We start from the raw sequence: 11,853 nt of genomic DNA, 5'->3' as shown, positions 1-11,853 counted from the left end.
CTGAAGGCTCATTCTCTCCATCGTCCCTATAAACAAGGACACGACTCCCCCATCGCACCAACAGCCGCCCTCCACCTCCAGCAGCAGCCATGCCGGCCATTCCCAGCGCAAGCGTGCCTGGCACTGCGCTCGGTGTGCTATGTGCACGAGCTCACACTTGCCTCACTACCGTCCAAGAGTGGGTGCCACTTATATACAGACGAGGAACTTGAGGTTAAGTAACCTGTCTGTCATCACTCAGCCGGTCAGCGGCAGACCTGGGATGGACCTGCGGGCTGTCTTGGAGACCTGGTTCTTAGCCACTCTGTTGGACTATCTCTGAGTGTGGAACGGCCCCCCCCACCTTCGTCTGGTGGGCCTCTGCTGGGGCCCCAGGCCGGTGCACCACTGCCCTTTCTTCAGGAAATCCACAATAACGAAGCCCTCGCCAAGCTATTCCCTGACTCTTCCCAGTACTTTCATTTGGAGTTCAGAGCTATCCGCCGAGGACTGTGGCCCAGAGGGCAGGAGAGGCCCACCCAGAACCAGCCAGCTTGGGAGGCAGAGCCGGGACTGGAACCCCGGACTCTCAACTCCCAGCACGCCCAGTGTCAGAGGGAACTTTCAGGGCCGTTTCGGAGCCCATCTTTCAGAGACAGAGCCAGGCCTTTCGCCGACGGACTGTTTTCATCTATCCATCCCTCCCTCGGCGGTGGGAGCTGCCACAAGCTGCCGGCTCGCCCGGGGTGCCAGACATGAGTCTGATCGGCAGCTTTCAGCTTCTCTGGGCTTGCCCGGGCCTCAGGCTGGGGAGCCCTCCCAGCTCCAGGCTCCGTCCTGCCCGACAGCTGCACGCAGTGGGACACCTGGCCTCCCCGGCAGGCCACCGCCCTTCTGAGACAACAGACAGCATCGTCTCTCGCAACCGGCCAGCCAGCCGACCCTGGACTAAAGCCTGACTCCAGGTACTTGAACGGGAACAGACACCCAGGCTTTGCCCCTCTGAGAACATTGCCAGCCGCCCCCTGGGGACCAGACCTCCACCGTGACTTACACTTGAAAAAGATAGTGCCAGCCACCCTGCCTGGGTGGACATCTGCCTGCCCACAGCTCTTCCTTCTAAAGGCAGCTTTTGGGTCAGGTGCCCCTGCCATTTACTAACTAGGTGACTTTGGGCAGTGACCTCTGTGATCCCCAGTCTTCCCATCTGTGGAACGAGATTCAGATGTTGTCAGGATTTAGATAATGCGCTGGGAGCTATTACAATACTGATTACTACTATTGTCGTGATTCTGCCACCTCCAGGCCAAGTCCCCTCCAGCTCGCACGGAACCTTTCCTCTGATGGCACTAGCATGCACGCTGCCCCACCCATTCGTGTTTTTGCTTCTGTCCCGTCTTTCTAGACCCCAAGGTCCTTGGAGACCAGGCTGTGAGTGGGCTCAGTCCCTGTCTCAGGGATGGAGGTTGATAAATACAAGACGAATGACCCCGTCTTGGAATGTGCCCAGAGATCTCTTCTCCATCACTGCCCCTCTGGTTTGGTAGGGGTCCCGGGAAGCCCCTTATGCTTTCCGTCTTGGGCTGTGCAGAGACCCTTGGCTCAGAGCCCGGGGTGGAGCAGGAGCGAGCTGGGTCATCCAGAGACCTGCTTCGTGGCAACCTGAGCCATCACCACCGCAGAGAACAGGTTTGCCAACCTCTCTTCTCCCTCCAGGCCGCCCCTCCTCACCCCGCCCCCACTCGCGGGAGTTGTTGGAATTCCCCCATGGTTTTGCGCGACCCAAAGCTGGGACTGCCTCCCTGGCTGGGATTTTGGGTTTGGACGTGGCTGAGGGTGGCTGGTGACACCACCTGGGCCACACTGGCTCAACCTTGGGACGGCTTCAGGGAAGGGGTATGTCAAGGCCTGGGAAGCAGCACCTGGGTTCAGTTCTCTGAGTTTGGGCAAGTAGCTTCCCCTCCTGGGGCCTCAGTTTCCTCATCTGTAAAAGGAGCTCAAACACTGGATGCTCTTGAGGGACTTTTCCCTATGGATGCTGCTCTCTTCCCTGAAGGCCTGGGTCCGATTCTGGAACTGCCACTTTGTTGTCCTCCTCTTCGTAGCCCTTGGCACTGGGTGGGCCAGCCCCAGTTCTTGTTCTTCTGATGCTCACGCTCACTTTGGAGACCCTGGCTCTGAACCCCTGCTTTCAAGGGTCAGCTCTGGGGACCCCAGAACCCCCGGTTCCAAATCAGCTTCCCTCCTCCTCGTCTCTGCGACCTAGTCCCCACTCAGGAGGCTGGCCCGTGGGGGGGAACGGGAGGAGGTGAGAGTGCCCTGGTTCCTGTAGCTTTGCCACTGCCCCTGAAGTGTTAATCAAATTAAGTCTCCAAGAAAAACAAAAGCTGTGCAGCCACTTCGGGCTGCCTTGGAGTCGCTCGCTCTCCCAACAGCTGGGAGAATTCCACATCACCTCGGTCCCCCAAGCCCTGGGTGGCTCTGACCCCAACGAACACACTCCTTCCAGCCTGCAGGGCTCCGGCTGGCCGCAATGACCTCATAGCAACAGCCATTGGACACTCGGGGCAATTTCATGGGAGATATTTGTTCTTTAGTCTTGATGCAGAGGGAATTTTTTCCTCTCCCGCTGTCTCCATGGAAACCCCGGCTACCCTGTTGGCCATCCCCCTTCCCACCTCATGCTTTTCAGATCTGGCTGCCCACAGCCCATGGGGGCAGACCTCTGGGCAGAAGGAACTGGGGCCAGAGTTAAGCCTGGGGCCAGGGGAACCGTCACTGATGGGGGGATGAAGAAGGGCTCCGGAGTCTTCTCCCTTCCCTGTTCATCTACTCACCAAAGCTCATCCCTTTAGAACCCCCGCCTCCTCCACCTGAGACCCCTCAGTGAGCCCTCTGTCCCTTCCCAGGGAGTCACCTGAGCCAGGCCCAGCAACAGAGAAACAGACCACCAGCGGTCACCCCCCGGCCACCCTCCTCCTTAGGTAGAAACACAGAGAGGTGCTGGGCTGTTGTCTTCTGAATTCAAGGGCTGGACGGAGTTTCTTCCTGCCCCAGGGAGAAAAAGGCCGGCCACCTCCAGCCGCAGGCTCTCTGAGGCTGGGTGTCCCGGTCCCTTCCCTCTTTCTACCCCTGGCTCCCGCCCCGCAAGCAGAAACAGGTCCCTGCACGCCTCCAGCCCAGCCCGCAGTTCGGCGCACCTCGGCGCGGGGAGCTCGCTCCTGGACTGCTCGGGATTAACCTGCTATTAGGACCCAGACTCCTACCCCGTAACGGGCTTCCCCGGCGACCTGTCAGCCGAGCCCGGTCTGCGCTCGGAGCCTGGCGCCCCACCCCGGCCGCCGCCCCGCGCTCGTACCCTCGCGCTCTCGGGCGCCCCAGGCCGCCTATGGGTGCGGATGCCGCCACCACCCCTGCCGCCTCTGGGCTGGGAGCCGCACCCGGGCAGGAGCGGTGCCCAGAGGGAGGCCCAGGCGGCGGCGGCGGCGGCGGCGGCGGCGGCGGCGGCGGCAGCGGAGAGGGCGAGCGAGCCTCGCGTCCCGCGGCCGAGACACCTGCCGGGCGCCCCCGCGCCCGCTGCCCCGCGCCGCCTGGCACCGGCCGCTGCCCCCGGGGCCTGCCCCGCCCCGCCCCGCCCGGCCCAGCCGGGTCCCGGCCCGACTTACAGCCAGTTGCTCGCGGCGGCCGAGAAGACAGCGAAGACCAGGAGGCGCAGCGAACGCAGGCACGAGCGGGGACTCATGGTGCCGCCGCGGGCGCCCGGCCCCGGGCAGCGGCTGCGGCCGCGGGGGGCCTCCCGTCGGGGCGGCAGGTGGGCGCCCCGCGGGCGGGCTGGGGCGCGGCGCCGGGGCGCGGGCCGGGGCGCGCGCGGCGGGGCTCTGCCTCCGTGCCTGCCGTCAGCCCTGCCGGCTGCTGCGCCCGCTGCCCGGCGCGGACCAGACTGTCAGCGCCGCCCCAGAGCCGGGATGCGGCGGCGGCGGCGGCGGCGGCGGCGGCGGCGGCGGAGGCGGGCGGGCGGGCGGGCGGCCGGGGGGGCGGGCCAGGGGCGGGCCGAGGATGGGGTTACCTGGGCGGGCCCAGCGGCCCGGGACACCCCCCCCGGGGGCGGGCCGGAGCGGCGGCGGCGGCGGCCGCCCTGGCCCGCGGGACTGGGCTTCTCCGGGGGCCTCCCCGGCCGGGCGCCCCCGGAGGACTTAGGGCCGGAGCGCGCTCCGGGCACGGCTGGCTGCGCGCCGCCTAGCGCGGCCGGGCTAGAGGCGCGGCGACCCAGCTGCCCGGTCCCAGCCCCGGCCTTGGGGACAGGCGGGCACAGCTCCCCCAGCCCGCCGCTTCGGGCACTGCAGCACCGCCCTGGCCGCCCCGCCTCGCCCCCCGCCGGCGCCTCGGAGCCCGACCCCAGCCCGAGCGCGGCGGACCGACCCGAGCGCGGCGGCCCCTGGCGCGCACCCAGCCGCTTGCGCTCCGGGCGCCCGGGGCTGCGCACCCGGGAGTCCGGAGCCACCCGGCCGCCCCCCGCCAGGCCCCTCCCCGCCTCCCGGCCGGCTCGTCCTCTGGCCCAGCCTTTCCCTGGCGCTCACCTCCCTCCAGCCTTCCGGGAGCTGGACGGGGCCTCTCGAGCTTCGGGCAGCTTGCGACAGTGGCCGGAGACTGCGGGAATCCGAAACCTCGTTTCTGGCTAGCCTCAAGTTCTGGGCGCGCCCTAAGCGGCAGGGTCTTGACCAAGCCCCTTAACCTCTGTGGGCCTCTGTTTTCTCACCCGAGAAAGAAGGGTGAGAGAGAAGATCGTGAGAGAAGAAGAGCTGGAGACTGCGAGGATAGGAGAAACTCGGGGTGGGGGGTGGGGGGTGGGTGTCTCTCTTTAGCACACTCGCCAAGTCTTGCTTTGCGCTTTGGTTTTCTGTGCGCTTGTTTGATTCATCCTCTCCTATCTGGCAGATTCAGACAGCTCAGTGCCCGGCACAGCGTGGGTGTCTGAAGCGTTCCGTGGAATGAATGAATGAAGGGGCATGGGCTGCAGCCTGTACCTTGCTGGGGCAGAGTGCTCAGTTCCACAGCACGCTAACTCGTAAGCCTTACTCGCCCATCTCTAGCTCATGCCCTCTCTAGGTCTCGCATCTGATTCTGTGTCCCTCACCCTGCCTCAGCTTGCGTCCCACGGTTACTGAGAGCTGGGGGGACTTCTTGTCTAAATGGGAGAACCAAGGCCCAGAGAAAAATCACATCGCTAGGAGCTGGGGACAGAGCCACAGACCAGGCCTACGCCCTCCCCTCTGACCCTGTGCTCTTACTGTTTTAGGAGCGTGAGGCTTGCTGTCACGTGGATGGTCCTGTTTGGATGCTGGGACTGGTGCCCTCCACTCCATGGAGTCTCCGGGGCTCAGCACGAGGACGGGCTCGGTAAACATTTGGTGCTGAGAGTAGGCGGAAGGTGGCGGGGATTTGTGGGGCTGAGCAGGAGTACAGATGAAGGCTCACGTACCATGTGTCTAAATATTTGCAAGTTATAAATCAAGCTAACAAAATGTGAAATAAAATATGTCCTATTCTCCTACCTTGACAAGTACACTTCCCTAGCAACCTGGAAGGCCAGCTTTGAATGGAGAATTCTCAGACTCCTCGGACCCTGTGAGGGGCACGGTGGTGCAGGGAGAGGAGACCCCTTCTTTCCCACATCTGCCTTTGGTCTGCCCCGCACATGTGAACAACTCAGCCTGCACGTGCAAGCCCAGGCCACACCTCCTCTCCCTGCAGAGAGCTGCTCCTTGGCCACCCCTCAGGCCCAGGGGGCTGGGCGTGCCTGTGGTGGGGGTCTGTCCTCATGGGGTGGACCTGGGGAAGAGACCCACCCAGGTGCTGGAGTGGGCTTGGGGCTGTCTGGGCAGGGAATCCCAGAGGCCTGGGTACCTAGAGTATGATCTAGAGAAGGGGGCACAGGCTCCAAGTGGGCATATTCTTTGGGCCCCTGATCTCTTCTCCCTGTGATGAGAGCTTGGCCGGAGGACCAGAGTTTCAGGGTCCCCAGGGCAGGATCCGCTCTTACCTAAGGGCGGAACTGAATTACTGAACCATTTTGAGCCAACAGAAGTGCTTCCTGAAGTCTCAGCGTGGTAGAGTGGGAAATAGGAATAAGTAATTATTGCTGGGGTGCCTGGGGGGCTCAGTCGGTTAAGTGTCTGCCTCTTGATCTCCGCTCAGGTCGTGATCTCACGATTCGTGAGACTGAGCCTTGTGTCAGTCTCTGTGCTGAGGGCACAGAGCCTGCTTGGGATTTTCTCTCTCTCCCTCTTTCTCTGCCCCTTACCTGCACACACACACACACTCTCTCTCTCTCTCAAATAAATAAACATTAAAAAAGAATAATTATTGTTCTATAAACAGCAACAGACAAACTATTTTAGGGTGGTCATATGTGTTCCTTCCAAACCCAGACATGCTTAAGAGTGCTCAAGACTCTCACAGGAAGCAGGACCGTGCCTGGCAAACTAGCATGCCTTGTTCTGCTAAAATGTTGAGTGCTCACCTACCTCGTCGTTCTAAGTGCTTTACATGGTGTCACTTGTTCAATCCTTAGAGCAAATCTAGGAAGTAGGTGCTGCTATTGCCCCATTTTACAGGTGAGGAAATGGCAGTTAGAGAAGTAAATGACCTGCCCAAGGAAAGTGACTCCGGGGTCCAGAGTCATGTCGTGTGCCTGGGCTCGGGTGTTTGGGCTTGAGTCTCTGTCCTGCAGCGCATGCCCCCTGACCGTTGGGGGAGGGGCTGGCACCCCCCAGTGTCTGTGTCTGTCAGGTGGGGACAACATTTACCCGCCTCACCTTCTCCTGGGGCTGCCGGGAGACACGCACGAAGCAGTGAGTGTGAGTCCTAGGAGCTGGAAGGAGCTGAGCCGGGGAGGGTGGGAACGGAGGCCCGTGGCCAGAAAGGCCCGCCCTGACTGTGATAAGGGAGAGGAGGAGTCCTCTGGTCTGAGTCAGTGGAAAGTCTTAATGTGAAAGTCTCTTTGAGGAAATGCTCTTCTAACTTTTAAGAACAGCCCAGTGGTGAGGATTTACATACAAGTGACTGAGAAAGTTCAATCATCAATATAGCTCTTTCACGTATAATCGCACGTGATAATAATAGTGAACATGTATCTGGTGCTTCTGATATGACAGCCACTGCACCACAGAGGCTTTGCTTATAGTAGTAACTCATTTAATTGTGGCCACAGCCTTGGATGTAGAAACCGCTATTCCCATTTATGGGTGGTGAGGCCCAGGGGCTGCCTAAAGTGCTTTAAGATGTATCAACAACCCTATGACGGAGGCACTCTTGTGTTACATATGGAGAAACCGAGGCACAGAGGGATCCGACGGACTCCCTACAGTTCCACGGTTAGGAAGTGGCACAGCCAGGGTTTGGACCCAGGTGATCTGGGGATGGAATCGCCCACTGACTACACCTTAGGCGTTTCCTTTTCTTTGGTTGAAGAGAACAATTCTTTAACTCTCCATGTGGTCCGGTTTTGGAGTGAGTTATCTTTCCTTACTAGAAAATTCACCAAGGGAGGGAAACCTGGCCAAGTTTTTAATCAGAAAGAATCACATACAGCACGTCTAAAGTATTGCCAGGTCTCGGTGAATGGGTCTGAAGCAACGTGGTTGGCTGTTCTCCAGCTCGATCTTAGAAGCATCCAGTAACAGAGTGTCTGGTCAACAGGTGAGTAGGATTTCCAGTCCAGCTCCCCAGATTTTCGAGGTGGAAAAACTGAGGGTCTCGTCTTGGGGTCTAGGACATTTTTAAACCTATGCATGCATTGATCAGGGAGGTAAAAAGCAGAGGGTTCCTCTGCTGACCCCACGGCCTGCACCAGCTCGAGCTTGGCTAGACGGATCTACACAGCTGTCTCCTCTGAGCTGTCCACATGGTGCCCTGACCAAGAAGGGGCAGGATACCTGATCAGTCTCAGCCAGCCACGCGCGTTTGTGGGGCCCCCGGCACCTCCCTGCCCCTCTCTGGGCCTGCCATTTGCTCCCTAAATTCCCTTCTAGGAATCTAGAGAGGGGGTAAAATGGACCGTCAGGTTCTCGGGAAGCCTGTATGTGCTCCCAGCCCTGCCAGATCTCTTCCCTAATCCGAGCCTCAGTTTCTTCATCTGTGCAGTGGGAGTCATAAGAGATCCTGTGAAGAATCAATGGGACGTGTGTGAGGAATTCTAAGCCTGGGGCTCAGCTTCGCTGAGTGTCGAGTAAGGCGCTTCATCCTGCTCCCTGGTTTAAGCCCAAAGACACACTCGAATGATCTGCAGGTGTTTTGCTTGGTCCGCCACTGGGACCAAGTGTATGTAATCTGTTGACAACATGTCGAGATTGGGAGGTTTCATAGATTGGGATCCCCAGCTTCTCTTGAAAAGTGGGGAGGTTTGGCAACAGGGGTACCCACATTCTCTGGTGAAGAAGGGTGACCTCTCTACATCTTTAATGGCTCATTCATGTCCCTGCAACCCCCTACGTAGTGCACTGAATCCTTATTAACACCCTTATTTGGCCAGCGAGGAAATAGAGGCTCAAGAGAGTTGGGATGAGTTACCAAGGTCACAGTGTTAGACGATGATACAGCCAGGACTCCCAGTGAGGACCTCTGTCACTTTCCTCTTTTGGGGCTCTCTTTCCACCGCAGCCAAGCTCTGGGTCTATGGAGAAACCCTAGTTATGACCTGATAGAAGGACTTAGGCACGTGGTGTCAATGCCTATGCGTCCCACCCTTTATCTTCAGACCCCCGGGGCTGTGGAGTTAGGGTCGGGGTCCAGGAATCAATGTGCACACCTAGAATTCTGGGAATAAACCTCTCCTGCCTACATGTAAGATGATCGTAGCTTAACATTTTTATTTATTATGAAAATGTTCAAATATATACAACGGAAGGAAGTAATAGTATCGTAAACCCCCAGGTATGTATCATGACCGAAACTTGGTTCCATTTGCTTCATCTACTCTTTTTTTGTTTCTCTTTTTCTTTACTGAGTTATTTCAAAACACATTGCAGCTATCTTGTCGCGTCACCTGAACACCTCAGTGTAGGTCTCTAAAGCCAGCGGCGTGCTGGGGCCGGCTGGTTCTGGCTGCTCAGAGCCGATCGTGGGCATCTCTTTTCAATTCCGCGTTCCGTGATGTCATGCCGGTAGCCTGAAATCTGCCACGTGGGAGATCTACACCCCAGAAATCAGCAAACACTACAAAACTGGGCTCCCCTACAATTCTCCACCCCAGAGAGTCGGCGGTTCAACATTTATCAGTGCGCCGCTGTTGGAAACACATGGACGTTTAAAAAAATTTTTTTATGTTTATTTTTCAGAGAGACAGAGACAGAGACAGAGAAAGAGAATGAGTGGGAGGGGGCAGAGAGCGAGGGAGATAGAGAATCCAGAGCAGGCTCCATACTGTCAATGCAAAGCCCAACGTGGGGCTCGAACCCACAAACCGTGAGATCATGACCTGGGCTGAAGTCTGACGCTCCACTGATCGAGCCACCCAGGCGCCCCTCACGTGGACCTTTTCTTACATAACCACCGTGTGATCATCTCAACTACTGAAATTAATGTTTCCATTCTAATCAAATGTCTATGACAGTTTCAAAGTTGTCTGTTTACAGATGGTTTGTCTCCTCAGGACTCAGACAAGTTCCGCCTCTGACATTTGGTCGTTATGTCTCTTAATTTTTTTTAAATCTAGAGTATATCCCTCCATGCCCACCGGTGGCTTTTTTGTGCCCGTGATTACTGGCCACAGCAGGTTGGCCGCTCCGTTCTGTTGGCTGTATGTTTGTCAGCTGATGTGTTCCTCTTTCCCTTATTTCCTGTCTCTAAAGTCTGAATAGGTTCCGTTCAACTTTTGATGTGTTTGTTTGCTTGTTTGTTAGAGGCGGGCCGGAAGGCTTCAGAGATGGTGCTGCCTTGTATGTGTACCTTTTCAATGCCCGCAGATGATTTGCAATAAATGAGACACAAAGTCATTGAAAAGCATCTTTAAACTTATCACGACCTTATCATCAACATATACTACAGGTACAGCCACCACGGAAAATCTTTTGCTAGAAGGAAGGGCCGTCAAACTCAGGGAAGCTGGGCCCCTCTGATTGGGCCTCACCAGTCTGGGCAGGTCTTTCTACATTCCGGTCCTTTGGGAGTTCATGCCACGATGCTGTCACTTGGATGGTCAGATGCCCCTACCTGGTGTCTAACTCAGTCTGTCCTGCTTTCTCTGCCCGGAACCTTGGCATTTCTTCGCCTCCCTCCTCTCAGATCTCTTCTAGCACGAGGAGAAAAACGAACCCAAATATCCTGTGGTTCTAGGTTCTGGATCCCATACTTGTGCTAATCATTTCACCCTGCGGTGGTTCGAAACTCTATCTACCCCCAGCCCCAGGAGATGCTGTGTGTCTCTTCTCCACCCCCCTGAGGGATGCGGGTCCTCACGGAACAGGGCCCGTGGCATCTGGCCTAGGGTCCCTCTGTGCACCCTGGCTCGCAGGTCCGGGGGCTTGTGCACTGACCGGCCTCAGGTTGTGGCTTTGGTCCCCGACAGGGCTCCTGCTCTTGCCTGTCCTTCCCGCCCTTCCTGTCTGGATCGAATCCTGGAAGCTGGTCCCCCTCTACCTTTGTCCTCTTGTCTCCTCCTGACTCCACTCACTGACTCGGCTTGGAGCTTGCTCCTTCCTTCCAGAAACGGACCTGTGGACACACACAGGGGCTGAGCATTCTGCTTGAATCTTGAAGATGGCTTGAGCTAAGAGGTTCCCTTTGGGAAGTGGAGCGGTGTCTGGGGAACACGGAAGCATCTTATGTGCTATGCCTCACGCCAGGAGGTTGAGCCCGAGCCTGTGTTCAAGCCACCGTCAGGACCCAACCTAGGAAATGAGCTCTTCAGGCTGGCAAGGCCCTGTCAGACCATCCCTTACCCAGGCAGGAGGGTGGGCGGTGTGAACTTGACTTTTCCTCAGAGGTAATTTGCGTTACCTCCATGCAAGGCCTCAGACACCTGTGATGCTGGAGTCTCAGAAAAAGAAAAAGCCTGACCTGTAAGAAAATATTCAAGGGAAGTAAGAAGAGGCATTCTGTTAAGTTCGTGGAAACAAGGATTTTGACCGGCAGCGAAGAATGACTGCATACGGCACCAGATTGCTCTTGAACGTTTATCTTCTTGACTTGTTTTTATCAGAACCTTCAAAGAATGGGTTGTTAAACTGCTTTAATAGAGGACTTAATTTTCTTTAACATTCCCGGTTAGAACCAGTGATGTTAATTTGTTGTTAATTTCTCATGCTTATCTCCAAAATCCAAGGAGGACAAAGAAGGAAAATACTACAGGAAGCTCCCAGTGCTGTTTTCTGTCAGCAGCAACCTGCCCTCATGTTGGGGAGGCACAAGCAAAGGCCCTGGGGTCAGCTAGCCTTGGGCTCTGACCCAGGTCTATCCCTCATTGGTCTTGAGCTTTTAGCAAATCTTCTCATCTGTCCCTCTGTCTCTGCTCCACCTCCCCTCTGGGCCTTTGCATGTGCTGTTTTCCCCTGCGGGTGCTGGGGGGGGGCGGGTAGAAATGCACCTCAACCAGTCCTTTTCTGAGCTAATTTCCTCAGGATTCAGCTTACATATCACTTCCAAGAAGACTTCCTTGGGCTCCTGGTTACATATTGTCTGTCAGCCCTCTGGACTTTTTCTTTGAAGCACTATCAACCTAATCAAAATGATTATTAAAGAGTTATTTGTCAAATTGTGTGGTGTATCTCTTCCCACGATTTATCATCTCCAAGAGGATAAGGATCATGCTTTTTTCCACTGGTGTGTTCCCACCGCCAGAGTGTTGGATAAAGAAATGAAGTGCAATTCTTCAAGCCT

General features: G+C 56.9%; 1 protein-coding gene across 1 annotated transcript; it reads left to right on the top strand.

The window, feature by feature from the left end:
• Positions 1-3,377: 3,377 nt before the first annotated feature.
• On the top strand, positions 3,378-4,658 carry LOC124514393 (translation initiation factor IF-2-like). The gene is made up of 2 exons (XM_047082381.1): positions 3,378-3,921; positions 4,060-4,658. The coding sequence occupies exons 1-2, from the start codon at positions 3,378-3,380 to the stop codon at positions 4,656-4,658; spliced, it is 1,143 nt and encodes a 380-aa protein (XP_046938337.1).
• The last annotated feature ends 7,195 nt before the right edge of the window (positions 4,659-11,853 follow it).

The sequence above is a fragment of the Lynx rufus genome, unplaced genomic scaffold (assembly GCF_022079265.1).
Source record: "Lynx rufus isolate CCGP_SWC_20201006 ecotype Redwood Valley unplaced genomic scaffold, mLynRuf1.p SCAF_2, whole genome shotgun sequence".
Classification (NCBI taxonomy): domain Eukaryota; kingdom Metazoa; phylum Chordata; class Mammalia; order Carnivora; family Felidae; genus Lynx; species Lynx rufus.
Note: the sequence above shows the minus strand (reverse complement) of the source record. Positions and strands in the feature narration are given on the sequence as shown.

Bases quoted from the DNA above. Each gene is read 5' to 3' on its own strand.
- LOC124514393 (XM_047082381.1), top strand. From the start codon at position 3,378: ATGCCGCCACCACCCCTGCCGCCTCTGGGCTGGGAGCCGCACCCGGGC. The intron at 3,922-4,059 runs GTCAGCGCCGCC...GGGCGGGCCCAG, and splicing joins TGCCCGGCGCGGACCAGACT to CGGCCCGGGACACCCCCCCC.